This window comes from Idiotropiscis lumnitzeri, chromosome 16 (genome assembly GCF_059441095.1).
Source record: "Idiotropiscis lumnitzeri isolate Australia: NSW breed Sydney's pygmy pipehorse chromosome 16, RoL_Ilum_1.0, whole genome shotgun sequence".
NCBI lineage: Eukaryota > Metazoa > Chordata > Actinopteri > Syngnathiformes > Syngnathidae > Idiotropiscis > Idiotropiscis lumnitzeri.
This window is the reverse complement of record NC_142406.1, coordinates 13,309,581-13,336,981: the sequence shown is the minus strand read 5'-3', so window position 1 is coordinate 13,336,981 and position 27,401 is coordinate 13,309,581. Positions and strand designations below refer to the sequence as shown.

Here is a 27,401-nt window from a genome sequence, read left to right as displayed (position 1 = left end):
GTGGTCATTATGATTCCAGTTATTGTTATGCTTATTTATTTAACTATTATTATTTCTTATATTGTGGTACCGAATAGTCAGCCCTTTCCTAAGATCCAATTATTATTATAAACACACAAACAAGCCAAAGAAGAAAAAGAACATCAGCTATGACTTTGCGCTTTGGTGCCGTTTTGCATTTTAGGACGAAAATAATCTTCCTGGTTTGAAGAAACAAATTATTAATTCATTCATTTGACACATCCACACATCTCAAGCCACAGTTCTTGATTCCATCAAATTTTCCTATGGTGTGCTGTGGGAAAACCACATTGACGTTCTGACAGCCCAATAAAAAAAAAAAAAAAATGAACCATGAATACTAGCACTAAATTACAACCAATACCATTCATGCTCTAATGAAGGGTTTCCCAAACTTTCCCAAAGTTTGGATCTTCCCTGTAACCTAAACATAATAAATGAAGCAGTGCCACAAAATAAAGCTACAGAGTACATTTAAAAACACACACACACACATTACTCTTGACAATAGTCGACCCCCATTACGGAGAAATATTTAACGTGCCTCTCAGGTTGAACTTCCCTTTCATCAGGACGATATTAGCTTGACTGGCATGTGGCAGAAACAAGAAATGTGTGCAATCCATCTGGCGTATGTTGAAAGGCTGTACATATCTTAAAACAGCTTGTCTAATTGATCATTTGTTGACATGTTTCACTACTACACCGAGCGACCTCTCCAGGACGAGAAAAAGACCAGACTTGTGATTTACGACAAACTAGCGCGGCCTGTGATGTCTAAAAAGCAAAGTGGCTTCATGTACGCTTTGCCTCCACACTCATTGTGTGTGTCGGCCGCACTGGCAGCCACAGTCTGGCGCTGAGGGCCTGCAGCAGCACCCCTCGCTCCTTGTGGTCTGACGAGCACTCTGGCCTGCATTTTCCCAGGCTGAGACAACACACCACGGTGGCAGCGCAAGCCACATTGGGAGCCTGATTAAAGACTCGGGACAATGGAGGGACCGCGGTGGCATTTTCCATTCCTAGCGCCGTCTCCCGGGGGGGTGTGGGTGGGGGGGGGGGGGGGGCAAGTATGTGCCGTGAAACGTTTGAATTATCCCAGAATCTCTGGAATTCCGAGCGAGGCTCCGCGGAGAGGACCCTCGACCGGGGATCAAAAAGACCAGAGCGCAGTGCGGTGGGCTGATGCAAAAGCACACACACACCAAAAAAAAATAAGTGAAACATTCGCCTCTGTGGCCGCATTTCTTGGGTTTATTTGTGATTTTTGGCCAATGAGCAACAGGCATGTGGTGCGTATTGTCCTTTTATCTCTCGTGGGCAATCACTGGGAGTCTAATACAGCAGGCGCCCCCTTTTTTTTTTTTAATTCGAGAGACACCACTCTCCTCTCTCTTTCTCTCTGTAATTATCATTTCATGTCGTGAGACCGACGGCCCGGCGCATCTCACGCTCTTTTCATCACTCGCTGGATAGGACGAAAAGAATTCCCGACTGAAATAAATCTGCCAGCCTTTTTATTCTTGTATATTGAGCACCACGGAGCCTTCCCACACCACAAACTTCCGGTGGCGAAGGGCCCCCAAAGAAACTGATGTCTTTGCCACAGGCGGATTGCGACGATCAAAGCCTGCTTGTGCTAAATGCAGTTAGCCAAGAGCCTTCAGACGCTGACCTCAAACATAGCTCATGTCTGAGCGCAACACTGACTTTGTGTTTGTGGTACTTGTGAGGAAGATTGTGTAGCAATGGTTTCGCGGCACACGTGTTGCCTTTCAGCAAGATTTTGCTGTTTTGTCTCCCGCATGTCTGCCTTTCATGCGAGTAGCGATGAAACGTTGACTTGAAAATCGCATTTTTTTTTTTTTTTTTTGGGCAGAAATGGGGGAACTTGAGTCACATGACTTGACTGAAGTCAGACTTCTGTTGCCAATTTGAAGATTTTGGACTCGCCTGACTAAAATTTATGAAAGACTCCACTTGTCAACGTACTTCAATGGGCTACATTCTCGCTGTTTGCAGAGCCGTAAGAAGTGACATGCAAGCTCGTTAACATATTAAGAAGGAAACAGAATTAAACCATTAGTAAAATATGGGAGAACAATTATAGTAACATGCCATAAAAAATGTTCAAATACTGAACTCACAAAGATGCTAGCCATTTTTTAAATTTTTTTTTTTTTTGCAGAAAGAAATTGCAAAACTCAAAATTTGGAGTGACAATACATGCGACAGTATGATAAACAAATAAAATAAAAAAAACTGACTGTCAAGGAAAATGCCTCCGTTACAGACGATCTATTTAAAGCTTTCGCTCGATGAAAGCAGACAACAGCTTAGTTGACTAACTTGCTAACGAACCAACTTGTTTTTTTTAATCAATGTGAGAAATAAATTACAAATGAAAGAAGGAAATTCAAATGATGAACATAATAACCGAGATGTGCCATCATTTCATCGGTTTCACAAATTCGATAGTTTCAGCCATGCAAATTTGACGGAAAAATTTGCAAATATGAGCGGGAGAAAATGTACCCGTAAATTATGTAACCATTTAAAAGGACAAAGTATAGAGGAGCATGAGCGGTGCAAGTAAATAAGTCGTATTGATCAATACAGACTTTGAGTTCATCTTCTTCTTATCTTCAATTTAACCCAATAATTAGCATCAAACCCAAATCGTGTTTTCCGTAAGTAAACCATGACGATAAGTATCAAAGTTGCACATTATGTATTATCGCTTCTCGGAAAACTAGAAGTGTCCCATCAGTGCAGTTTTTTTTTTTCACATTTTCTTTTTTTTTTTTTTTTTGCCGCTCCTCTGAGATGCCACGAGGGTGACGTGTGGATGGATGCCTCCCTGATAATGGGAGGTGTTCCGTTATAAGAAGGATTTGAGATACTAAGAGGCTGTCAGAGAGCTGCACCCCGGGGTGTCGGGGGGGCGTAAAACAAGGACGCATCACCCTCCTTGTGGCATCGAGCGAGGCGGGAAGCAAATGTGTATTTTGGGTACATTCCTGACAATTATTGTGGACTTCCCCCTTCAGTCCTTACATACGGTGCACCATGTGAAAAAAAAAAATCAATGTTATAATTCAATGTTTTTAATATTAAGCGGGTCGTAAAAGAGCGTAGTCATTCAATTAAGCACAGTTGTTTTCATTTATCACTTATTCTTTGTTCTGTGTTGCCCATAAAAGATTAAATCTTGTATGTGATGCGCAAGTCACAATGAAGTGATTACGGGCCGGCGTGCCTTTGAGACATGGCACTGAGCGGCATTCTTCACGCACTTAAAAATAGAAACCGTCTGCTTTTCCATTTTCACTCACTGGAGGACATTTGGGCATCTCCTTTTTTTTTTTTTTGGGATGACTACAAGCATAAGATTATTCTTTCATATGTTCACCAGCATGTCCCTGCGATTTTACGACAGTAATCAACTAATGTGGGAACGGCGTGGGAAAGGCCCAACTTTGCTTTTCATGAGCCGGGAAGCAAAAAGCGCAGCGGAACAATCTGGCGTTCGACTGAAATTTAAAAATATTCCGGAAAAGTCAAACTAAACTTCTCAAAGTATTCACTCGTGAGGTTGCAGAGAGAATCGTAACAGAGTAAGAAACTATCGCCGATGGTCCCGACAGTTGACTGACAAAATAACAAAAATGTGAACGCAAACAAAGAGCGAGTTCAGTCTTCGTTTCTTTACATAAAACATTGCCCGAGAAACGATAAAAGATTTTATGATGCTGATCATCAACAAATTCCTTTTACATTTCATATGGGCAAATTAATTTGGAATTGAGAAGAACTAGGAAGTCAAGCAGCATGATGCAAGACCATGTGTGGGCAAACTACGGCCCGGGGGCCACATGCGGCCCGTCAAATGTTTTAATCCGGCCCGCCGAACTTGAAAAAAATTAAATGAATAAACCTTGTTCATGTTTTATTTTCTAAATACTGTGGTTTTTCAAAGAAATATAAATTGTTGTAATGCTTTTGTTCACTTTCATTTAAAATTAAATGTATTTTTTTTTTTCCGATGAGGTGAGGTGACCAAAACACTCCATCCTCTGTCAAATTTTAAAACCCATTGTGGCCCGCCAATCATAAAGGTGAAGATCAGCGTGAGGATTGCGACAAATGAATGAACAAAGATGGACAACATGAGCGAGATAGGGAATTGAACTGGGGGCAAAGAGGAAAACAAATGCGGATGGATTGGTGGGTTGTGGGGGTGGATGTTGCGGGGGAGGGGGGAGAAACAACGCCGATCAGTCAAGGGTGGGGGTGAGAGGGGAAACATTCGCCCCTAGCCCACATTAAAGCCATAAAAAAAGAAAACAAACAGAAAAACATGTCTGACATAAAGAGACTGGTTTCCGCGGCGACAGCACAATGGCTGCCTGTGGCTCCTCGGGCCCTCGCCATCTCGTCTGGGACCCGGCACCAGCGAAAGTCACCGCAGTCCCATCAGTAAATGTGTGTGTCTGTGTGTGTCTGCGTGTGTGTGTGTGTGTGTGAAACATTGTGAATGTCATCACGCTCAATGCTGTGGGAACGGCCATGAAAGAGACCCCACTCACAAGCCACAAAAGCTCCTTTCTGAGCCTCCTCGCCGCCTTTTAGCCTCTCTATTTATCTTTGCACGGGGTGAGCCGGATGAGTACGGAGGACTTTCTCGTCGTCTCACACCGTGACAGGCGGACTCACCCATGACTGACACCTCACCGTCACACTTAGACCAGCATAGCTTCATCTCATTCGACTCGTATCACATCCTGGAATCAAACTTCCTTTGCAGTCCGGACAACAAAATCAGCAAAAATATAAATCTCACTAATGTCTCCAACGAGAAGGAGTGAATCAAAGAGTAGTCTAGACAGACACATCCATTCCCTCATGGATCCAGTTCGGACATTGCGGAGCCACTCTGGTGCCAGTTCCCATGCCAGTCGTGACTGTCTCACTGCGAATGTCTCGTACCAATGACGGGCGCTTTTTCATGTCGGTTACTTAAAGTGACAGAATCGTGAGGCATGATGAGTTCGGAGCAGCATAGAAGATGACAACTTTGACGGCGGAAAAGGAAGCAACATAGCATTCTGATTGATCTTACTTTCTCGGAATAGGAGTTAAGCAGTAAATTCCAACCGACCAATCACGGCTCTGCTTCAGAAAACACGTGAGCCACGGGCAACATTTTCAGTCGGCAGAAGTGACAAAATGGCCGCTTTCTGAGATAGCTAAAAATGGGTGGATTTCACTGCTTAACTCATATTCCACAAAAGCAATATTAATCAGAACGACGTGTTTAGACTCACGAAGGTACATAGAACATTTTATTGCAAAAATTTTTGGGGGGGTTGACTTTCCCTTTAAATGCTCACTAATGAATGTAATATAAGAGCAGCTATTCTTTTGATGTTTAACTTTTCCTGACTCGGTGCTGATGAATGAAGACATCTGTTGGCCATTATGACATACTGACAAAGTTAAAGGACAAATTCATGCGGCAGCTTGATATTCACATCAAGTGAACTCGATTGCTTCTCATCAAATTGAATCGAAAATTGCAAATTAAGTTATATTTCAAACATGCTTCCTGACAGATCAAACATGAAAAAAAATATTAATAATATTAATAATTAATATTGTGTTTGTGGAATATGAATTAAGAAGCGAAAGCCACCCTTTTTTTTTTAAGCCATCTCACTTTTGTCGACTGAAAATGACATCACAGTTGCTCAGCTGTTTTCTGAAGAGCCACGATTGGTCGTTATCTGAAACATTGGCAACTGTGATGTCACTTTCAGCCGACATAGTTGGCAAAATGTCCGCCTTCTGAGATGGCTAAAAACAAGACAAGTCAAATCAGAACTTCCACTTTTATCCATGTATTTTTTTTTTATGTTTACTTCTTTAAAGGACAGAGTATTAGTACTTTTGCCACCGATTTGAACTTTTAGGGCCATCAGAAGTGATAATTTCGGCTGAGATTGCTGTCCTCATAAATCCCACCCACTTTCGTGTGAAGGACAAACGCGTGTGCGTGAGGGAAAATTGCAAAAGTATGAGCCTGTTAATTTCAACGAGGGGATGCGGCCTTGTTGTGGTTTGGAGGGATGTGGCGGAGAGTCGACTTAAAATAGCAGATCAAGACTGGCAGAAATCTCGCAGAATTCCATCTCTTCAGCTCTCAGATCTCCCACTCTCACGTCTGTCTTCGCCACCCCGACCCCCGGCACGATGGAACTCTTCTCATATTTAACTCATTTACTTTCTTCATTCATCTTGTTAATCACTTCTGTCCTTGTGCGTGTTTTCCACGCCGGTTGCGTCATTCTGGAACAAGCAAGTGCGGCCAGCTTAGAGCCATAAGTGAAACCAGAATTCTTAAAACGTGCATGCATATTTAAAAAAAATGTTTATATAAAAATATATAATATATTAAAAATAATTATCTATATATATATATATATATATATATATATATATATATATCCATTTCACAATTTGAATTGAGGAGAAAATGAATGAACTCTTTGCTTGTTAATACAACACTTGTCATCACGTTAAGGCGCTGTTTTCATTTTTCCTCATATAACTTAAAATGACTTTTTCCAAAATTGCCCATTATTCTCACCAAATGACTTTTTATTCTATCAACCATTTTTTAAAAAACCTTATTCTCATGATAGTGCAACTTTTTTTTTGTCTCAATGTATTTCCAATACAATTCCCATACTCCTATAATTTCTTTCCCATGTTTTAATTGTTCTTTTTACCGCACGTCCTTAGACCGTAACAATTTGTCTTTGGTTTTCGGTTGGATCTCGTCTTTTCCAGTGAACGCACAATAGCCTGTGTTCCCATTGTCCATTAATAACTAAATTGCCAAGGCAAGTTGAATTTGACAAAAGTGCTCTAGTGTTCAAATGAAGCAGCATTTAATTGAGTAGGGACAGAATCTAGAGCGAGAAGTTTGGTGCTCAAAAAGCCCCAAAAACAAACACCAATACAACATCTTGCACACAATCGTTGTCGTATGTTTAAAGGAACACACCCTTTCCAGTCTGCCAGGCAGGAAGAAACACACTCAGCTGGGCATTGTGTCCAAGGGGGCATGCCACTTAGCCTCGCTCTTTTCACACACACACACACGCACACACACACATGGCGCCGGGCTCTCGTGTTTCCATGGCAATCTGCGCCAGCAATCTTCCCACGGTGGCTGTGGAACCGATGACTGAGTGTTGCACAGAGCCGCATGTGTGAATGAATGAAGCGTGGTCGGTGCGTGTGTGCGTGTGTGTGTGTTTGAAGAGTGCTAACCTGTCCAGTGAAGAAGCCAGATGTTCATACACTCACTGAGCTGATAGTGCTCTTGACCCTCACTGCACAAGACCTCTACGGAGCTGGGCCTCTTATCTGTCATGTTGCTTTGCTTTGACACTTGGCACCCGGGCTCTTATCTTCGGTGGTGGGTAGTAGCAAAGTACAAATACTTAGTTACCATACTTTACATGAGTATCAATGTTCGGATGACTTTGGCTGGTCACCTTTTTTGAACCTCCACGGATGATGACAACAACAACAACAAAAAACAGACGTGCCCTGAGGGTGTCATAAGCGGAACGTGAATCAGGAAGCATTATCGACGATGATGCAACAGATTCAGCGAAGCGAGGCCTCATTTCAGAGAATTGTTGATGGTGATGATTGTGCCAGCCTAAAAGCCATGGCGATCAAAAATTCTCCATCTAATCGGAAAAAATATGGGGATTTTTTTCCTACCGTGCCAATATATCAAAACGGGTACTATATGCAACTGACCAGTATTATACTTTGTACTTTTTCTTTTCTTTTTTTTTTTTTTTTTTTTAGACAAGTACTTATATTGAACTCATTCGTTGCCATTGACGGATATAGACGGCAAAAAGTGCATTCGTTTTACCTGGGCTTGCAGTGAATGAGTTAAGTAGAAAGTGTGTGTCCCTTTTGAGAACCGATTCCAAGTGATTCGATTCTAGACACCGTTTGTTTGCTTGCCAGACAATTTTGAGTCCTCTAAAAAAAAATGTAAAAAAAAAAACAAAAAAAAAACAAAACAAAAAAAAACAAAACAAAACAAAAAACATTGGTATTCTTGCCTAATGTGAATCGATAAACAATTGGATCATAAGTCAATAATAGAATTGCTAAATCCCTCCAAACAAGGCCTCTGTCAATTGTGGTTTTTGATTTTGAATTTTCCTTTCCCAGACGGGCAAGACGACCTGGATTGTATCTGAAATGTTATACAAATTCTGCAGTTACTTTGGAACCTGGGTAAAAGAAGAACTAATTGTCACCCGTAACCTTTTATAAATATTTAAAGCAACAAAGCACCGATGAATGCTTATGCATGTAATACTCCCCATCGCGCGATTACCTCAGCTGGGAGGAATCATCGTGCCGTCTTTCCCCGTATATGTTCAAAACGACATCTATCCATCTCACCTTGACCCTATGACATTTTCCACTAAGGCTAAGAAAAAGTGGTGTCTTGTTTTGGAGTTTTTTTTTTCCTCACCTATATGAGAACAATACCTTTTTACTCGCACGCATGGACACATTAAGTATGCACATACAAGCCGAGATGGAGTCCATCGTGATCCATCATTCCCACACTCCTCACCTCTCTGCCACAAATTAGTCTAGCCATTGTTTCCATGAGCACACAATTAAAAGGAGCATGAGAAGAAAGAAGGAAGGAAGGAGAGCAAGATGAGACTGCAGGCTAATTGACGGAGGGTGACTGAGCAAAGGGCTGGAAGGACAGGGTGGTGGTGGTTAGTGGGGGTGACAAGCCGGGGAAGGGCAGATTAAAGGGAGGGAGGAGGGACATGAAGAGGAGGCGACAGGAGAGTGGTGGTGGTGGTGGTGGGGGTTATGGAGCCAAAACTGGCAACCTCGCTTCAACTGCCAAACGTTGTCTCTGGGTGGCTGTGACAGAGAGAAGACATGCCAGAGGGAGACGAATAGAAGCTTGGGAATTCTCGTTGCTTTGTCATGGGCCCTCGGGGGTCGATCAAGTGCCACCGCCACTAGTCGAGCAGTTGAGGAGGGAAGACAGACGAGCGGAGGCAACACAAGCACACGGCTTCTTATAAGCAACGGGAGGAGACAGAAGAAGGCGAAGACGCCAAGGAGGGCACAAGAGCAACATTTCAGCGTGGCTTCCTTCCACGAACGAGCTTGTGTCGACCTCATAGGGCCAGCGAGATGAAGAGACCGCACGATTACAGCTCAGAGTCGGACATGGACGAGCTGATTGATGTGGGACAAGAGGACGGCTACTGGTGAGCATCCCTGCCGCACACCTGAAATAGAGAAAAGGAAGTCGAGTGGGATTTGATAAGAAGTTAAAAAAAGACAAGAGCTGGGACTCAATTTTATGCAATTTAAAGTTATTTGATATATTATGTATTTCAAAACACAGAATGGAACAATATGAATTAACTGTTTACAATTTATTTTAAGTCCTTTATTCAATGCCAGCAATTTGCAGACCCTCCTTTATTTGAAACCTAAATGACGTAAAATACGTATCTGGGATTGAATGTATGGAACCTTAAAAGACGTAAAAATACGTTTCTGGTAATGAATATAACATCACTGTGAAACATGCTTTTTTTTTTTTTTTTATCCATTCTGGGTGTTAGTTAATAAAATTAATTTCACACATAACCATATCAATAGCTTTGAATTTTCCGTTTATCTAACTAAAGAAATCAAATCAAGCTTGCATAATAAAAACTGTAATATTTTGCACACAATCAATTGCACGTCTCATTATCATTCAGACAATTCTGCAGAAATACTTATAATACTTTCACCACTGTGCTGTACAATAACATTTTCAAAAGTGATGTATTTTTTTTTGCAAAATCAAAAAAGCATGACTAAAGATTATTCAAAATTAGTAATATTGACTCATACAAGTATTCATTTAAAAAGTTCTAATAGTGCTTGCATCATACTGAGGAGAGTCGATATTTTGACTACACAAAAGATCACTGGCACCAACTTTTTAGAAACATGTAGTATGATGTAGTTCACTTTATAAAGGCTGAATTCGCTATACTTGCAGAAAAATATGGTGCATAAATAGTTCAAGCAGATAGGATCAAATAAAAAAAATTATAAATCAGTTTCACGTCAAGAGTGCGTCTGAAATTGAAACATGTAAGCCGTTCATACATGTTGAATCTGTCAACATGAGGGTTCAAAGGTTCTAAAAGCTGTGATGTTGATGACGCCGAATCACAGGCGCGATCAGAGAACACACACACACACACAAACGAAAGTTTTTGAAAAAGAAACCTCAGGCGACAAGAGCGTTAGCTTGTCACGGACAAACCGATCCCAGTTTATTTGTAGTCAGAGGAATTCTGACACAGGGCCTCAGCAGCCAGTACGTGACATGAAAGACGGCTTCGGGTCAATCGAATTTCTGCATGACATGCCCTTTCAAGTGGAAGCCATCAAACGGCATCCTAAACAAAAACACACGACTAAATTGGCGGCGTTCAAATCTAATAAAAACACAATAGGGACAATGTTGGCGCTCCCTCTTGCAGGTCCGTGCGCAAACAAACATTGGCAGGGTGGAACCATCTCGGCTCGTGGCCCATGGGAGCGAGCTGCATGGCCTCCGGGCTGTAAAAATTCTCTTGTGAGACTTCATTCGTACCAACGGAAAGTAGAACAGCATGTAATCCTAAATCACGCCTTGTGCAGCAAATGCCCGACGAGATCTGATCTTTCATTCCGTCTCTGTGTTATATTAAAGAATGGTAACGATAACAACATGTCGACTCACCATAGATTTTGATGCATTATACAGCCCAGTCACCGGGTCCATGTCCCCTGGCAGCACATCACAGGTTTTGGCCCGAAAGAAGAGAAGAGGGGTGAGTGCATCAAAGTGTGAATGTCTGCTATCCTTAAAAAAAAAAAAAACTACTGCTTAGCATTTTTGCCCTTTTTCTTTTTTAGCCGTTAATCCACCTTCATATTGACAATTCATCATTCACAGGATTAGGGTAACCCCAACTCTGACCCCTGTCACCAATTTGCGTCTTTAATTTTTTTTTTCGTTATTTACTTACTTTTTGGTCTTTTTCAAACTGCCAGCTGACGCAACATCTTAATCGAAAAGTAGGACAGTTGGAAGTATGTTCCAATGATACATCTGCACTGAGTTTAGCCTGGGTCGTTATGGAGATGCTTCTTTTCATGCGTATTGCATTTCATTTACAGGTATTTTAAAGGGTGATTTTTTTTTTTTTTTCCAAGATGAGTTTATCTAACAATTTTCGGGATCATAGTTACGGTGTAAACTATCGACATGGGCAATTCTAAACATTTCAAAGCGAGCGTTCATGACTTCCCGATTTTCACTAAAGCAGGACCCTGTCATTATGCTCTGTAACTTTGATTGACCAATTTTTTTTATTGTATCTTTTCCGGACTTCAAATTTCTGATTTACCGAAACACCTCCCAGTTAGTACCTCCATTTGCTCTGGGATGCACATGTCCGACAGCAAAAAAAAAACATTGACGCAAAGTCATTTTGATTGCCATGTCACTAGTCTGGAATCAGAGATTGTTTTGACAGTGTAGTGAATATGTTTCTAATAGTGTTTAATAAAAAAAAAATCCTTCTACCATCCAATAGATTATTGAGAAGAGGCGCCGGGACCGCATCAACCACAGTCTGTCGGAGCTAAGGAGGCTCGTACCAAGCGCCTTCGAGAAACAGGTGACAACTCATGCCAAAGGGTTTCTGTTGCAATACTGTGTACGTTTTGATATACGGTATTGTCACTTTTATAAATGATTGAAAAAAGTAATAGTAATCATATCTTCTCTCTGTGTATGACCCAAATTATCATCTCAAAGCAAACAACAAATTAACAAACAAATTAAGTTGCAAATTCAAATACTAAAACCTCAGTCAAATCTCACCAGACGACATTTTGTTTACATAGAATTTCATTTGCATGTTTTAGACCAGTACCAAATTCGTATGTTAAAATCCAGGATTCTAACGATTCAAACATTGATTTGACATGACACAAATCCTTGAGCCTTGGTGGAGTTCTAAAGACTTCCTTTTATACTCAGGGCTCGTCAAAGTTGGAGAAAGCCGAGATTCTGCAAATGACTGTGGACCACCTCAAACTTCTGCATGCTATGGGAGGGAAAGGTAAGATTTCTTCTTTGTATTGTCTTGCAGGAGAATAAAATGAATGTCTATTCTCTTTTGATAATTGTAGCCTACTGTGTTCCAGGTTACTTTGATGCGAGGGCCCTGGCAGTGGATTACAGGACTCTGGGTTTCAGGGAGTGCGTTGGAGAGGTGGTCCGGTACCTCAGCTCTCTCGAAGGAGAGTCTCCAGACCCGATAGGCGCCCGTCTGGTCACCCACCTCTCCCACTGTGCAAGCGAGCTGGATCCACTGGTTCTTCAGTCACCCCCAACCTCAGCTTTGCCCTTCCCTCCTTGGCCCTGGGTGTCCTTCCCCCAGATGTCCGCCGCCCTGCCGGCCTCATCCTCACCGCCGTTCCCCAGTGGACGACGGGATCTCGCCTTGATGGGGAGCTACCCGCCGGCCGCAGCCCTTCGCCTCGCACCGCTGGCCGGCTGCCAACGGGGGGCGCCACCTCTCCTGTCTCCAGCAGCTCTTGCTACAGTTCACAGGCTGCCATCACCTGCGGCATCCCCATCCTCGGGTCCACCAAGGCCGGCGCAGGTGTCCCCTCGTAGCGCCTCCAGGAACTCACCTCTTCCTCCCGCCCATACATCTTCCTCTCCAACCATCGCACCGCCACTCGTCTCATTCAGACCATTTGCTCCTCTGGTGTCTTCTGCAGTCCAGCGTCGGGGTTTAGTTGGATCAGGCAAGTCCACACAAGGATGGGCGACTGAAATTGGCGCTTTTTGAGGACCATGGTCTTTTTTAAAAAGAAAAAACCCAAATAACCTGTGCAAGGGATATGAAACTCCCATGCCAAAAATGATGCAAGTGATCACTAAACATTTAATGACTTTAAAAGGACTCTACAAGCCATATCAGACTGAAAGTTTCTGATAATCGCCAACAAACAAGGAATGATGACTACATTTGTGAGCAAATGGACGATCTTGATGGTCAAATAGAAGAATGTCCAACAGAGCCATATGTTTAACAGAACGCAATGATTTTACAGCTGTGTTGTATGTATTAGTTTCCAAATCAATTATACAAAAAATGTTTATGGCTAAGAATGTTTTGGAAGAAAAAAAAATCTACATAAAAAACTAAGTGCCTTTACCTTTTGATTGTGTGTTTTGCTGTCAAATCGATGAACGGGGGGCGGGGTCCAAACTCGGTCCTCAAGAGCCTCTCTCCTGAAAGTTTGAGACATGCCTTTCCTACAACACACTGGCTTGAAATAATCAGGATCGTTCTCTTGATCATTTCAGTCAGGTGTGTTGCAGTCGGGACACATGTGACACCTTTGAGGACATGCCTGCCCAAAAACTGTTTTAATCCCTGTATCCTAATATTCCCATTTTCTATGACCTCCTTCTCATAGTACTGTGACTTTTCTCTTTTAAAATTCCATAAATTTACCATGAAATTATTCCTACAATACTTCTCTTAGTTTCATTATTTATTAACATGTAACCCTAATATGCATTCCAAAGATTAGGATAACACTAGCAAAACAGTTTCCATGAAATGGAAAGGTAGGTTACAAGCCAATGACCAAATCCTGGAAGTCCTCATTTTTGGGATTTGGGGATTTTTTTTCCATCATGTATCCTAAGAAGACAATTCCGTCAGTCAAAAAAAAAAAAAACACTGAAACTTGGAGTTGACCTAAATTGTGATTGGACAACCATTAATTACTGCAATCAAGGCCATTCTCCGCTAGACCAAACACGAGCATTAGCACTAGCATTGACCTACATATGCAGTCTAAATGATAAAATTATTAAAACTGTTAACTTCAGCTTTTAGCAATGAGGTTATTTCTTGAACCAATTAGTCGTCAGAGAGCCAGCCAGGAGCCCCTCAATAGCAGCCAACTTGGAGTACGGAATTAATGTTTTCTATAATGGCGACGTGCTAATGGTGGCATTCGGCGTCTGGTAAGTCGTTAGCTAGGTGTCCCACTCATAGTGTTCGGTAGTATGACAGAAAACTGTCTGTAGGGAATGGCCTCGAGGGCGCGGACAATGTTTCGGGGATGCAACAGCTGGCAAAGTCACCACATTATCCTGCACCGCTGCAATTATGTTCCCCCTTCATATCAGCGTGTAGCATCATCGCCATTCTTTTGATTTCCCCCAATTCTGTGGTCGATCTTCTCCCCCTGGTTTGTCTGCGCCACTGTCTCCTCAACAATGGGCTAGACAGCGAGGATGAGGCAGAGAAGCCGTGGGGGGGGGGGGAAACAATGAAGAAGATCTGAAAGGACTGCTTTAGCGATGCGTGTGCGGCGGGAAGATGACAAAAGAGATGAGAGGAAGAGTGTGAATCCCACAGTGATGGATGACGCTTGGGTCGTCTCTCAAGTCGACAAGCATAATTGTGTCGTGCCTCGTGAAAACAGTCGCGAGGGGATGAGAGGGACTTGTGTGCTTGCCGGAGAATGCTTTGATCTACTCCAGGATGCGACATCTGTGGTCTGCGGTCCAAAAATGTGTGTGTTCTGCAACATGCACTTTGTTTATCCGAGCCAGTGTGCTGGCAGGCCAACGCTGTGCGCTTGTTGCCCTGTTTGTGTGCTTTCCAGAGGGCTTTGTTTACGCGGATGCGTGTGCGTGTGTGTGTGTTATGCGAGTCTTGGGGCCTGGCGTCAGGACTGAGCCGCTGTGGCGGCACGGCTCTCGTGCAAGGTCGGCCGGCGGTTGCACGGATGGGATTGCGGCGGAATGTTTGTGGAGGACGCGAGTGCGCACACATGGCACACTCTCTCGCACACGCACACACACATGCACACACAGTTGAACTGGCAATGTTCTGACTAGAGGAGCCAGAGTCATCACCACAGCTTCCAGAGAGCACGACCACAGTCACACTGCACGATGTTTCCCACGGGGGAGGGGAGGCCGGGAAGACACAGCAATAATTTGTGTGTGCGTGCGCGTGTGTGTGTGTCGGGCGTGTCTGTGAGAACAACTTAAAATGCAAGGCACCAGAGTAGTTAAAAACAAATATCTGGAATAGAGAACATTTTTGCTATTGTGTGAAAATAAACTTAGCCAGTCACATGCTTACTATTTGCAGTTGAATTCTCCGTTGCGTGCATGTGCATAAATAACCGAAAACTCGGTGCCAGGAGAATTAGTTAGAAATGGTTTTGTTTTTAAATATATTTATATGTGTGTATTTTTTTTTCTCAAGATGTTACACCTCTTCTTGCAAATAATTAACTTGAAATGTATATCCAACGCATACTTTGGAACATAGTGCAGTTTTCGTCACTGTTTTCATGGAGGATGAGGAAGAGGAGGACCCACATGGGAAACACTGAATAACAACGTACAAAACAAGGACCAAAGTAACAAAACAAACACTCGCAAAACTGAAATGTGCTGTGGAACAGACGACAAACACTGGACAGGAGGCATTGACATGGACGCTGACCAGGACAATGAACCAACAAGAACCGAATGCAAACAGGGAACTAAATACCAACAAACAAGAGACAATGAGGAACACCTGGACAAGACACAAAGGGTTGGAGGGAGCTGATTGGTTAACACTGCGGATTGGGTAAACGGACACAGGTGGACACCACGAGACACATCAAACAGAAGGAAAAAAAAAAAAAAACATGAAACTAAATACTACATTAAAAACAACGAACCGAACAGGACAGTTTTACCACCACTATATTCTTTCGATGCATATACTGGCTAATTTGAAAAAGAAATATTGCCAAGCAGCACTAATAATTAAAAAAAAAAAAAAGGATGTCGAACGAAAAAAAAATCCTAATTGACTTAATGCAGAGCAATTTCAAAGTGCAAAAATAAAACAGAAACCAGAGTTGTTTTTGTGAGTTGAGCAACCTCTGCTGCCAAAAGAGAGAACAGCCCAAATGTGCTACTTCAGCTGATGAAAAACTCATGTGTGCAATAAGTACAATGACTGAAAACACGCAAGCATGAAAGCATACAAAGGCTAAACTGTTTTTTTTTTCCCTTTTTCACCAGAATTTTTTTTGGGGGGGAATGGATATCAGACAGTGTAATGTTGAAACATTTAATGTATTCCAAACAAACATCGTCTAAATGCAATTCCTCTTTGTGAACGCAGACACCACATTAGCCAGTTTGGTAATTTTGGGAGGAGCCGGCATGGTGGTGACGCGCTTGAGATAGCAGCGACGCCTGTCGGAGAGAACCCGTGTTCATTGCATCAACGTCTTGGAGTCCAAAGGTCAACGTATCAAAATACCGTACCAGAACGAGGAGTCGTTGAAGGTGTCATTGACGTAAGTGTAGAACTGACAATTTTGATCAATGCTACACGTCTTCTGGCACGTCTCCGCGTCGTCCATCAGCTCGAAACGAATATCCGAACCTTGGAAATCGACATCCTCAAGAGCCGTCTTTGCCCAGCCTGTTGATACGGAGCCACGTTATTTCCAAGAAATTCAACAAATGACGAAAAACGTGCCATCTCTTTATATAAAAGTAAGCCTTGTTATGATTACACTATTATAGTATTCTGCTTTTTTTTTTTAAATTTCTTATTTATTTTTTTTAATTTATAAAAAGGTGATAAAAACTCACTGGAATCTTGCTGACACAAGTGTGTCGCGATCCCAGACGTGACACCTTCTAGGGCCTTCATCACGAGTTCATTGGGATTGTGCTTCAGCTGACAGGTGAAGGAATTGCTGCGGAGATATGTCGATTCAACTTTTTGGTGAAATCATTTTGTGGTAATAACGATGAATTTGGGATTTGACAACCTCTGGTGAGAGAAGTAGGTACAACGTGGATGAGCGGAGCACAAGGCGAGACAATGCTTGGGCGTGCCGGCAGGTAGCGACTCTATGGTGCTCCCCGCGATGTCGGTGTTGGGAAAAATTTTGGCTGAACATGCTGGAACAGGATAATGTAGTATAGTCAAGAGCGTTATCTGTGTTTTTTTTTTTTCTTACCTCTGTCAGAAGGTTGACTAAATTCGAGGCTGTGCGAGAAGCCAGAAACCACGCCGGGCTTCCTGTTTACGTTCAAGGTCCTTGGTAAGGGCCAGCTGAATTTCAGGTGGCATTTATACCTAAAACACAAATAGTATTACCTCACCCGGCTACAGAATACAAAATTTCATCCAGTGAGGACCACAATAAGATTTTATGTAATTTTAGACACGCCAGGTTATCATGATTTGGCCAAAAAAAGGCCAAATACACGGCGTCGGTTCAACCTGATCTTACCTGATCTTCTCAGGTGTGAAGACGTCATTGACGAATGTAAAGAACTGGCAAAAAGGGTCCTCTGTGCACACTCGCTCACACGCCTCAAAGGTGCCCGTGAACAAGGTCCGATAGTCTGCCCCGAGAAAGTCCACGTTTGGGTATACGCCATACAGACAAGGTTCTTGTAGAGAGGACGGTTTACAAATCAAAATGTTAGCATACTTTTAAGAGTCGACACAATTAGTGCGGGAGGTGGTGTTGCGTACGTAGGTTCGGGCCACAGGGTTTGAGGGAATACCCGGAGGTGACACCAAGGAGAGGTTTCTGAACTTTGGGCTGTCCAGAGGGCGTAGACTTTAGGTAGCAGTAGAAATGCCTGCAGAGACGTCCGGGAAATTATTTTACTACTCACAAAAAGTTATATTTGGGATTTTCTTTTGGGGGGTGAAACTTCAATGAAAGTAGCCTTCAGTACTTGTTGCGCAACTGCTTCTCTAACAAGGAGTAGAGTAACAAAATTGAAAACAGGTGTCCAAGCCATAAAAGGACTAAAACAAAACATTCTCTCATGCAATCAAGATCACGGCAAAAATTGAAATTCCATCCAAAAGCACAACAATACCTTTAGCGCAGTGAATACTCAGTTACTTTTATATTTGCACTTGCACCTGTCATCACGGATCCAGTCAGCACGCACAAATGTAAAGAAGAGACACGACGGGTGCTGTGTGCACAAATGTTGACAGTGCTGCACGTCAGGAGAGTACTCAAATTTGATGTCTGTTCCGGGAAAGTCAATATTCTCCAACAGTTCTCTTCGGCATTCTACAGATGTGAGGAAAAACAAAAGTGTACAACAGACGACAAATCACACGCAAATGAATCATTGAGTGGGTATACCTTGGCTTAATGAGAGGCCGCTAAAAGCGAGGACGCTTAACAGGATGAAAAGCGCTTCCATTGTCTCGGCGAGTCCACAGGGCAAGTGACTTTTGGAGTTAGCCCATTTATAGCTCGCCACCTCTTAGCCGAGAGGAGTTGACCCGTCTTGTGACTGGCTAAAACGTGGGTGGGCAATGTTTGCAAATTGAAGAAAAATCAATTAAAACAACAATCTCTTTTTTTTCCTGTGCAATGAGAAAAAGTGAATAACTCAAGAGATGGGAGGAAAATACAGATCGTTATCGGTGGTGCAAGAAAACCTAAACTGACACCTAAGTGGAGAAAGCAAGCAATGTTTCACGTTTTCTAATAAGACTATTTGTTAGTAGCATGTTACCAGAGCTATTAGCTTGACGTGCTAATACTAAAATGCTAAATGCTAGTTTGTCATGTGTGCCATGTGGCAAGCACATGGGATGACTTGAAGCCACAATAGCAACATTAGCTTAGCATATTTTACACTATTTTGTTTTCCGTGATAAACTCCAGAGCAGTTTCTCAGTTATTTAGTGTATTTTTTGGAATTTATTTTTATTTGGCAACGTATACCCTTACACACCTGGCAAACTGATTCAAATCAAATCGAGAAATTAACTAAATCAGAAAAAGTACCTTCTAAGGAGTTCATTGTGAACATTCTCCGCTGTTGTCGGCCATTTTGGAGTTAGGTCAGACTGATGCAAATCGTCAAATAATTCAGAGAGAAGGTCTTTTACTGGAGGTTAGTTGAAAGACACCAACACATTACCGCACTGGTATTTGAAAGTGAGCTTTTATTGATTTCCAGGAGAACAAAAGCTGCTGCTCAAAGTACTGAAAACTGAAGGAGTAACATGTTTTAAAAGACCGAACAAGTCTTATCATTTGCGATGACTACCGTGTAGAAAAGCTTAGCTTTCGGTGTATTCGATGTCTTTGAACAGGTCTTTTTTGTCTTTCCAGTTGGGAGGCCATGTCTTTTTGACGCTGGGACGCTCCTTCACCAGATTGTAATATTCTCCCAGTTTCGGGAAACGCTCAGCACACAACCTGGAATAGAAAGAGAAAGGTTCTTTTTATTTATTCATTCATTAACCGCCACGTTATGTCCTTGACGCCCTTACCCAAAATGAAAGGCATACGCGATGTTTGGAAAAATGATTACATCAGCCAAGGAAAAGGACTTTCCGGTCAGGAAAGGTCCCGTCCGCTGCAAAACAGCAAAAAAGGGATTACATAATAAATTACACACCGCTATTATGCAAAAGGCCATTAAGTGTCAAGGTTATATTTTTTACCTTAAAGTATCTTTCCCACAGGCTGAGCTCGATCCCCACAGCCTTTTTGTTCCTCTTCCTTGCAGAGTCGTGCCTCTCCCCTTCGGGAACCTTCCAATCGTAATAGATGACATCGCCTGCAAAGTCATTTCAGAATTCACATCAATGAAATTGACTGGTGAGATCTTGTGAGGGTTTTTTTTCCGACCGACTGGAATTGTCATAAACTCATTCACAACCAGCCGAGTAAAAAAATGGATCTTTGACGTCTTTTGCCGTCAATGGTATTAATTAATTTATTAATTTTTGTAACAAGAAACAGCATATAATATTGCAATGAAATTAATATACAGATTGTAAAAATATACAGTTTTTACTTTACAATTTAAAGAGCATTGGGGCTTCTGAGGTGTGCGCTTTGGCCACAAGGGGGCGGTATAGCACAAAGAGATATTCCGATTGTCTACAAATGAATTCCTAAAGTGACCCAAATACCTCGTCTTATGATTTGGCTCACCACTCCTAACATGTGATCCTTATTCGGATTAACCTCGACGACCTTTTACCCATCACTTGCACCCACAAGCGCATGATGTGTTTTGAACAGCCCAAAACGCTCGGGGTGGTCTGCTGGTAATGAGCTTCCCTCATTGGGGCTAAAGGAAGACGCCGAGAGCGATGAAGCTCGAAACAAAGGTGATCAAGTGTTAAATCACAAGATGCAATAAAGGGAAGGGTGGAAAGCTGCAAAATGAGTCAGATTCTTTGCATACCGAGTTTCTGGCCGAGTGATGTGGACTCGAATATGCGCTGGTGCATCAAGGCCTGTTCGTCAGGGCAGGTTGGGATGAGCTTGGTTCCTTGCTCCTTGAACTTATTCTGTTTCATGTTAAATCAAAGTAAAACAAAATCAGTATTTTTTTTCTTTTATGGGCAGTGTTAAGAACACTCCCCACTCTTGAATGTGGACTCAAGTTCATCTGAGGACAATGCATCATAGTGGTGACGGGATTTAACTTGGTTGCTGTACTGAATGTAGATTTATCAGATTTTTTTTCAACCTCGTGGAAAAAAACAACACGTAAACAGAAGTTTAAGTCAAACACGGGTGCGATTTTGGACTTATAGGGCCTTAAATACAGAGGTAGCATTTGTGACATGAACAAGGTTAAGAAAGAATTAAGGTTAAGAATTGTTTATTGTTTGATGTTACCGGTGCATGGAGAATGTCTTTTCAATGTTTTTATCTTGTGTACCTTCAAAAATGCGGAAATCTGAAGGAAAAAAAAATAAGAAAAGGCTTCTGCATTATTGTTACATTTTTTTGTCATTAGCAAATTTAGCCTTTTCATTTTTAGGTCAGCTAACAATGTTAGCAAATAATCAAATTAATTAACAATAAGAAAAGCATTAAGAACTTGACATTTTTTAAATGCCTTTTTCCTATAAAACCTTAGTTACAAATATCCAAAGACAGTTTTCCTGTTTTACTGTGCTTTAATTTAGATTTTTAATTCATTTATTTGTCTTTTTTTTTGGGGGGGGTGACGACATTAATGGTGATAGTGCAATTTATCTACAAATTTTGATTATTTATTTTTTTAACGCACATGATATATTGATGTACTGTTGATTAATTGACTCAATACATTTTTAGAAAAAAATGCATGTTCATTGCTTTTTTTTTTTTTTTTTTATAAATAAAATCAGTAGTCGTGTGAATTTCGCCACTCCGAGCCTTACCTCCAGGTACATGCAAGCAGCACAGGACTCATTGACGACTACGTCCCCGTGTTTGAAGGTCGGAAGCTTTGAGCAAGCAAATAGTTAACACGAGTTACATAACACGCATCGTTAACGTTGCACTCTCATCGCAAGCGAACTTACTTGCCCTCTGGGGTTAACATCGAGCACCATCTTGGACTTGTGCTCCATTTTCTCAAACTGGAGAAGTACGCTGTTGTAGCCCCTGAGCTCCTTCTCCTCGAGGGCGATCAACACCCTCCAGCACGGGGGCGAGCCGGCCCCCCAGTAGAGAGTCATGTCTTTGGCCATGCTTGGATTTGCAGCGAGGATTGCCAACAAAAACTGTGCAGGAGGAAAGTGAGGTGGTTTGTGGCGTGCCTCGTTTATATAACCGGCATGGAGGTGGGACACGCTGAGTTTGAGTCCCTCCATGAATTGCCTTGTCATGGTCACGCCCACTCGGGTTGCACGCGCACTTTAACAACTGTTTTAATGCCATCCTCTGGTTTCTAATAATCCTATTGAGTTAAAGCCTAAAATGCTAAATGTTTTTAAAGAACGAGTGAATCATCTTAACCTATTATTACTCTTCGATTTTGCCGCCATGGTATTTAAGCAATAAAACAACTTTTGAGATTGTTCCCGCCTCCTACATTACATTATTTTTCTGTATTCTTATATCTGTATCGCAGTTGCACGTCGTGCGTTTTCATGAAATGTCATCATGACGAAGCACTTTTTTTTCTCGCCCGCAGGTTTCAGGCGCGTGCTTATAAAGAAAACCTCCTTAGAAAGTGCACCACACCTCAAAAACAAAAAATCTCATTCGATAACGTCTTTTTTGATAGTTGCATTAAATCACTTTGCACCCAATCTTTGCCCAAAAGACAATGCAATCTAGTAGTGAGCATTAACGATTATTGCATAGCACGTGATGCATTGTTTCATGGTACAGTGCAAACCTTTTATATGCCTCATATCAACTTTTATCGGTTAGCCCGATCTGGAATCTATTGTACAAAAGGCAGCTCAGGTTACAGTCCTTATTCATTATGCAAGCCCTTTTTCGTGTAGTGTAGGCTGACAAAAGCCATTCCAATTTGTACGCCACGCAAGCTTGAACCTTTGCATGGATATCAAACATTGTGTCAACATTGGGGATTAAAAAAAACAAACAAAAAAAAAAAATCGACAAGTCACCATGACTGTTAACAGAAACATTGTTGGTGCAAAAACCTGTCGTGCAACAAAATAGGCGTGGCGGGTATTTGAAGCTGTTGGGATTTTATGTCCTATCTTGGTTGTATGCCCTTTGATGCAGTCCGAGGTGACTCGCAGAAAATAAAAGCAAGATAATTCTTGTAATAATAATTTTAAATGCTTAATTTCATTTTATTAGACAGAATTCACTATTTTTTCCCCAATAAAAACAAAAATGCCTTTGAGTGATGAAAATATTGCTGTAATCTTAACTCATTCCTTTTGATACAGTAGAACTAGATGATCATAAATTGTTCCAATAGTGCAATTTTTTTCCCATTTTTTTTTAGAAGCCCCGTGACAGGCTCGCAGATTCTGCCGACGTGAACGTCAGATATCTTTGAGTGTGTCTTCTCCCTTGGGGTTCTCCAGCCAATGAGGAGGCCAGCTGGCTTTGATGCTTGCTCGATCCTTCAGACGAGCGTAGTACGCAGCCACCTTTGGGTAACGCTCAGCTGACAACCTGAAAAGATCAAGCAGAGGAATTCATAATTTCAGAAAGGGGCACTTAAACGGAACAAATTAATTATTTCGTAGGTGTCGCTTTGTAATTATGGGTCATTTTGTCCAAACCCAACTCACCCGAATCTGAACAGATTAGCAACAGTCGGGAATACAATCACATCAGCCAGTGTGAAGGAAGTTCCAGCCAGGTGGGATCCCGTCTACAAAGACAGGCCAGATGGAGCATGTTTGACCGTGAAAATAACATTTTTTTTTGACTCGAGTATTTTGTATTGCCACCTTTTGCAGGTAACCCTCCCACAGCTGCAGCTCATCGGCAAGAGCTTGGCAGTTTCGCTTCATGGAGGAGGCGTGCCTCTCGCCTTCAGGCACATAATACTCGTAGTAGATAACAGCACCTAAAAATAAGGTGAGACCACAAGCAGCTTGTGTGTGACAACTAACCGACTAATTAATTCCATAGGGAAGCTTTCCAACTATGTCATCATTGTGAGGCAAGACTTATGGAAACAAATCCGTTCTAAGTGAGAGGGATTGAAAAGTAGACCACAACTACTAGTAATGATGAACAGTCCCAAGTTATCACCAGCCCTCCTATTTAGCGTCTTACCTAATTTGTCGTAAAAGGTGAGGCCCTCAAACATGCGCTGGTACATCAGGGCTTGTTCGGCGGGGCCGTCTGGGATCAGCTTGCTCCCCTGACTCTTGAACTGGCTCTGTCAAAACAAGTCAACAAGGCACGTGTTGAAAACATGCTTACGCTTCAATAAACAATACCGACATTTTTTTTTTTAAACACTCACCTCCAGGTAAAAACAGGCTGCATAGGACTCATTCAAAACGTTGTCGCCATGTTTGAAAGAAGGAAGCTGAAAGAATCAATTTATTGAGCATGGTTTAGGGAAATTACACAACCTGCAAAGGGGGGGTAGGGGATTGATGCAAATGAGCTGTTTATGGCACTCAATATTCTTCAAATTTACATTCACACCAGAAGCTGTGCCGAAAAGCAAACATGCATAGAAAATATTTTCTTACAATTACAATAGAGAGAAATATAATTTAGAGTCATCTTTACATCTTGGATGTATACTATACAGATTATTTGCAGAGCAAATGTTGAAATAGACCTTTTTTTCAATTCCATAAAATGTGAAGCTTAACACCTCAGGTTAACTATATGCTTATAACGTGTACACATACTTAAAATTATTTGTTTTTGTTATAGCGCTGAAAAAATGAAAAGACCACTAAAATAGTCTGTTTAGGCCAACATATCTTCCTGCTGAAAAACGCAAGTATTTGTCATTTTCTGTGAACGCCTCTTGTCAGTAATTCAGAAGTGTATACGGGCTCCCTCTAGTGGCACCCGAAAGAATCACAGCCCATATAACTTGATTTATTTTCGTTCACGGTTTAAGAGCAGTTGATAAATTTAAAGCATTTATATACATATTTTTGTCATGAACTTGTATGCGCAATACATTCTAAAAAATCAATTAGTACTTTTATTGTTTAATCTTTATTGAAGCGCACTGTTGGTGTTCAAACTGTTGATAATGTTTCAGTGGTATGAAATGCATTAAGGAATAAAATCGGCCTTTTTTTCTTTATGTGGTAATCGACCAGTAGATGATTGTGATACAAAGAAAGCAGGCAGCTTTGAACTTTGAACAACTGTCAATCTTGCAGTCTCAAAATGTATCCTGATTACGTAACTGCGTCCACGTTCATGTGCACGGCTGCACGCTTTGGATTTCCTATTAACCGCTAAAATGACTTTGAGCAATGCATGCACGTTTCTGACCTGTCCTCTCGGGTTTATAGCCAAAACCTCTGGTGACTTGTGTTCCATCTTATCGAAGGAGAGCAGCTTTTGTTTGTATCCTTGCAGGTTCTTCTCCTCCAGGGCGATCATTACCCTCCAGCACGGAACTGAGCCGGAGCACCAAAAAAGAGTCATGTTTTCGGCCATGACGAACGGTGGACTTCTTTCTGGACGTGTTGGAAAAACAATTTGACACGACCGACACGCCCCCTTATTTATGGCCTTGATCAGATTCACTTCTTCCTCAATGTGAAATTATTCGATAGTATGCACACATTAGATAAGATGCTGACCCCTGGTGGACCAAATGTCACTTGCACGCAAGGATCCGTCTCCTTTTCTTCAATGTCTTTTCATTTAATTTTAGGAGAACTGCCGCCACCTAGTGTTGTATACAAAAAATTCACTTTTCATCAATGTCTTTTTATTTATTTTCGGAGCATTACTGTCACCTACTGGTAAGTGTTGTATACAAAAAAAACACTCCTATCTTTTAAATAACAGTTCAAATATATTTTTGTCACACCCCTGCTCACTAAACATATTTTCATGTTTATTATGGTTGATGTAAAAGTGCACAAAAAACGTGTTCTACGCATATTAAAATGAAGTAAAAAAAAAAAGGCACATGCCAACAAAACAGTGTTGTTTTTCAATTTTATTTATATTCTTGTAGAACATGTACAAACGGCTTTTCAAGTGAGACAATAGGAGTTCATGGTCTTATTTGTGGTGATGTTTCCCTTCAGTTTGATGAAGTAAAAAAAAAATGCTTTGAAAGCAAAAGTAGCGAGGAGTACCTCCATAAAAATAATCAAATTCCCCCGAAGAGACCAAATCTCCAGTTTCCATTTACGCTTTATCATATTTTACAGATGAGGCTCTTCTGTTTGTTTTGCTCCAACTATAATACAACTTTCTACAGATATTATAAACACAACTTGAACTGCACTACATATGCAAGCGACTGTAACAGGGCATGTTCACGTCATATGCAGTCTTTGTTGCATGTCTTTCAAATACTTTCATAAAAAAAAAAAAAAAAAGTATTTTTACACTTTACATACAGTTGCTCAAAAATAAAAACTTCCTTTTCTGTGTGAGTGACTTAGTAAGGTGCAAAAAGCTTACAAAATGAGAGTGTCAGCTTTCAAATAAATACTGAGAACATTTTCTCCCAAACAGAAAAGTTAATTGTCTGCAACACTGAGAAACTTAACAGATAACAAAAGCAGGCGTGTAAAGCAATACAGTTTTGTCCCTTTTTTTTTTTTTTTTTAGTGGAAAGGCACACAGCCAATCGAAGAACTTTCGTTGCCGCAAGCAACCTTTTTTGTACTAACACAAATTTCCCATTTCAGTTTTGCCTTTCATGTGTTGATTTTTGATGTCTCAAGGTACTTTGGAACCGGGTGAAGGTGATGAGTTCATCTTTGGGTCGTAAGTTCACAGCTTAAATCAGAGTAATGGTGACTTAGGTAACAGTTGTTCCAATTATCGCTGATGGCAGCATCGCTTCATCCTCCTTGGCACGATGCCTCCTTTCTTCACCACATCCTCAAGAGGATGGTCTTTGTGCAGCATTCAAAGAAACGAAGAAAAAAAACGAGAAAAAAAAAATACAACAACACTGACTTCATCACTCAGACACATCCGGCAAGGTTAGCAGCTGACAGAAACGTGGAGCTTCTGCTTGGTGCAACAAGATTGTGTAACGAAGGCAGGCGGCAGGCGGCAACCACGTTGCCGTCGGCGACGAGGACAGACCCCCAGGGGCGGGGCGTTACACCTGCGGCTCGCCGGATTCGGTTAAACCCAACGCCAACGCTTCTTCTGGGGTCAAACCGTTCTTCAGGGTCCGCCTCACTGCAAGAAACAAAATCCACGTCAAATGTTTGCCCTTGTCAAGTCCAAGCATGGATGCAGAAATGACGCTCTATGGAAAGATGAGTTGAGCTTTTATTCGATTCGCTGAATCGTTGTTTTTTTCCACTTCTGGAGTGTACGATGTCACTGTCTCACTATTGACATCATTCTTCTCTCATGACATTTTGTGCACTAGTTGAACGACTAAATCTGAATTGTGATTTTTTTTTCCCACAGAGTTCCACTGCTATATTGTCATATAGCACACACTAGTAAAACAACTCCTACTAGTGATGCTTTTTTAACTCATTCACTGCCAGCCCAGGTAAAATGAAAGTACGTCTATTTCCGTCAATGGTAGCGAATGAGTTAAAAAATGTTGCATGACATTTCTGTGCAGTAGTAGAGTACCTGGGGCGCACTAGTAACTTTGCTTCACTAGTGATGTTTGCCACTGCTATAAACGATTTCTAGGTGCAGTAGTGGAATGAGTAAAGAACACTAGTAGAATCACCACATTACTAGTAAGACAAAACCGG

General features: G+C 41.6%; 5 protein-coding genes across 11 annotated transcripts in view; 1 reads left to right on the top strand and 4 right to left on the bottom strand.

Annotated features, from left to right (window-relative positions):
- Positions 1-8,959: 8,959 nt before the first annotated feature.
- Positions 8,960-13,465, top strand: heyl (hes related family bHLH transcription factor with YRPW motif like). Its single transcript, XM_088319219.1, has 5 exons — positions 8,960-9,368; positions 10,916-10,982; positions 11,751-11,834; positions 12,200-12,281; positions 12,367-13,465. The coding sequence occupies exons 1-5, from the start codon at positions 9,292-9,294 to the stop codon at positions 13,017-13,019; spliced, it is 963 nt and encodes a 320-aa protein (XP_088175345.1). The 5' UTR covers positions 8,960-9,291; the 3' UTR covers positions 13,020-13,465.
- Positions 13,466-16,320: 2,855 nt separating this feature from the next.
- Positions 16,321-18,565, bottom strand: LOC148321536 (coagulation factor XI-like). Its single transcript, XM_088318742.1, has 9 exons — positions 18,400-18,565; positions 18,168-18,324; positions 17,766-17,875; positions 17,518-17,680; positions 17,242-17,360; positions 17,050-17,182; positions 16,868-16,974; positions 16,535-16,694; positions 16,321-16,462 (listed from the first exon to the last, which is right to left on the bottom strand). Exons 1-9 carry the CDS (start codon positions 18,458-18,460, stop codon positions 16,360-16,362), a joined length of 1,113 nt encoding a protein of 370 aa, XP_088174868.1. The 5' UTR covers positions 18,461-18,565; the 3' UTR covers positions 16,321-16,359.
- A 632-nt stretch (positions 18,566-19,197) lies between these two features.
- Positions 19,198-21,844, bottom strand: LOC148321535 (glutathione S-transferase A-like). The gene is made up of 6 exons (XM_088318743.1): positions 21,585-21,844; positions 21,441-21,506; positions 20,471-20,576; positions 19,719-19,834; positions 19,545-19,630; positions 19,198-19,470 (listed from the first exon to the last, which is right to left on the bottom strand). Exons 1-6 carry the CDS (start codon positions 21,750-21,752, stop codon positions 19,332-19,334), a joined length of 681 nt encoding a protein of 226 aa, XP_088174869.1. The 5' UTR covers positions 21,753-21,844; the 3' UTR covers positions 19,198-19,331.
- Positions 21,845-22,811: 967 nt separating this feature from the next.
- LOC148321534 (glutathione S-transferase A-like) lies at positions 22,812-25,251 on the bottom strand. Its single transcript, XM_088319156.1, has 6 exons — positions 24,976-25,251; positions 23,972-24,037; positions 23,779-23,884; positions 23,448-23,566; positions 23,286-23,368; positions 22,812-23,166 (listed from the first exon to the last, which is right to left on the bottom strand). The coding sequence occupies exons 1-6, from the start codon at positions 25,141-25,143 to the stop codon at positions 23,034-23,036; spliced, it is 675 nt and encodes a 224-aa protein (XP_088175282.1). The 5' UTR covers positions 25,144-25,251; the 3' UTR covers positions 22,812-23,033.
- Positions 25,252-25,639: 388 nt separating this feature from the next.
- fhod3a (formin homology 2 domain containing 3a) overlaps positions 25,640-27,401 on the bottom strand; it is a 35,236-nt gene continuing 33,474 nt past the window's right edge. For all 7 annotated transcript variants that reach the window (XM_088318954.1, XM_088318955.1, XM_088318953.1 and 4 more), the window contains one exon: positions 25,640-26,862. In XM_088318954.1, the coding sequence (XP_088175080.1) occupies positions 26,780-26,862 (83 nt within the window). In that variant the 3' untranslated portion in view covers positions 25,640-26,779. The remainder of the gene's footprint in view (positions 26,863-27,401) is intronic.

Excerpts from the sequence above, each read along its gene's own strand:
- heyl (XM_088319219.1), top strand. The coding sequence starts at position 9,292 with ATGAAGAGACCGCACGATTACAGCTCAGAGTCGGACATGGACGAGCTG. Across the intron at positions 11,835-12,199 it reads CAAGCGCCTTCGAGAAACAG|GGCTCGTCAAAGTTGGAGAA; the intron begins GTGACAACTCAT and ends TTTTATACTCAG. Across the intron at positions 12,282-12,366 it reads GCATGCTATGGGAGGGAAAG|GTTACTTTGATGCGAGGGCC; the intron begins GTAAGATTTCTT and ends ACTGTGTTCCAG.
- LOC148321536 (XM_088318742.1), bottom strand. The coding sequence starts at position 18,460 with ATGGAAGCGCTTTTCATCCTGTTAAGCGTCCTCGCTTTTAGCGGCCTC. Across the intron at positions 16,695-16,867 it reads CTTGTGTCAGCAAGATTCCA|GCTGGGCAAAGACGGCTCTT; the intron begins GTGAGTTTTTAT and ends CCGTATCAACAG. Across the intron at positions 16,463-16,534 it reads TTCAACGACTCCTCGTTCTG|GCGTCGCTGCTATCTCAAGC; the intron begins GTACGGTATTTT and ends TCTCTCCGACAG.
- LOC148321535 (XM_088318743.1), bottom strand. The coding sequence starts at position 21,752 with ATGGCCAAAGACATGACTCTCTACTGGGGGGCCGGCTCGCCCCCGTGC. Across the intron at positions 19,631-19,718 it reads TGTGGGAAAGATACTTTAAG|CGGACGGGACCTTTCCTGAC; the intron begins GTAAAAAATATA and ends GCTGTTTTGCAG. Across the intron at positions 19,471-19,544 it reads GCGTATGCCTTTCATTTTGG|GTTGTGTGCTGAGCGTTTCC; the intron begins GTAAGGGCGTCA and ends TTTCTATTCCAG.
- LOC148321534 (XM_088319156.1), bottom strand. The coding sequence starts at position 25,143 with ATGGCCGAAAACATGACTCTTTTTTGGTGCTCCGGCTCAGTTCCGTGC. Across the intron at positions 23,885-23,971 it reads CAGCCTGTTTTTACCTGGAG|AGCCAGTTCAAGAGTCAGGG; the intron begins GTGAGTGTTTAA and ends TTGTTTTGACAG. Across the intron at positions 23,167-23,285 it reads GCTAATCTGTTCAGATTCGG|GTTGTCAGCTGAGCGTTACC; the intron begins GTGAGTTGGGTT and ends TGATCTTTTCAG.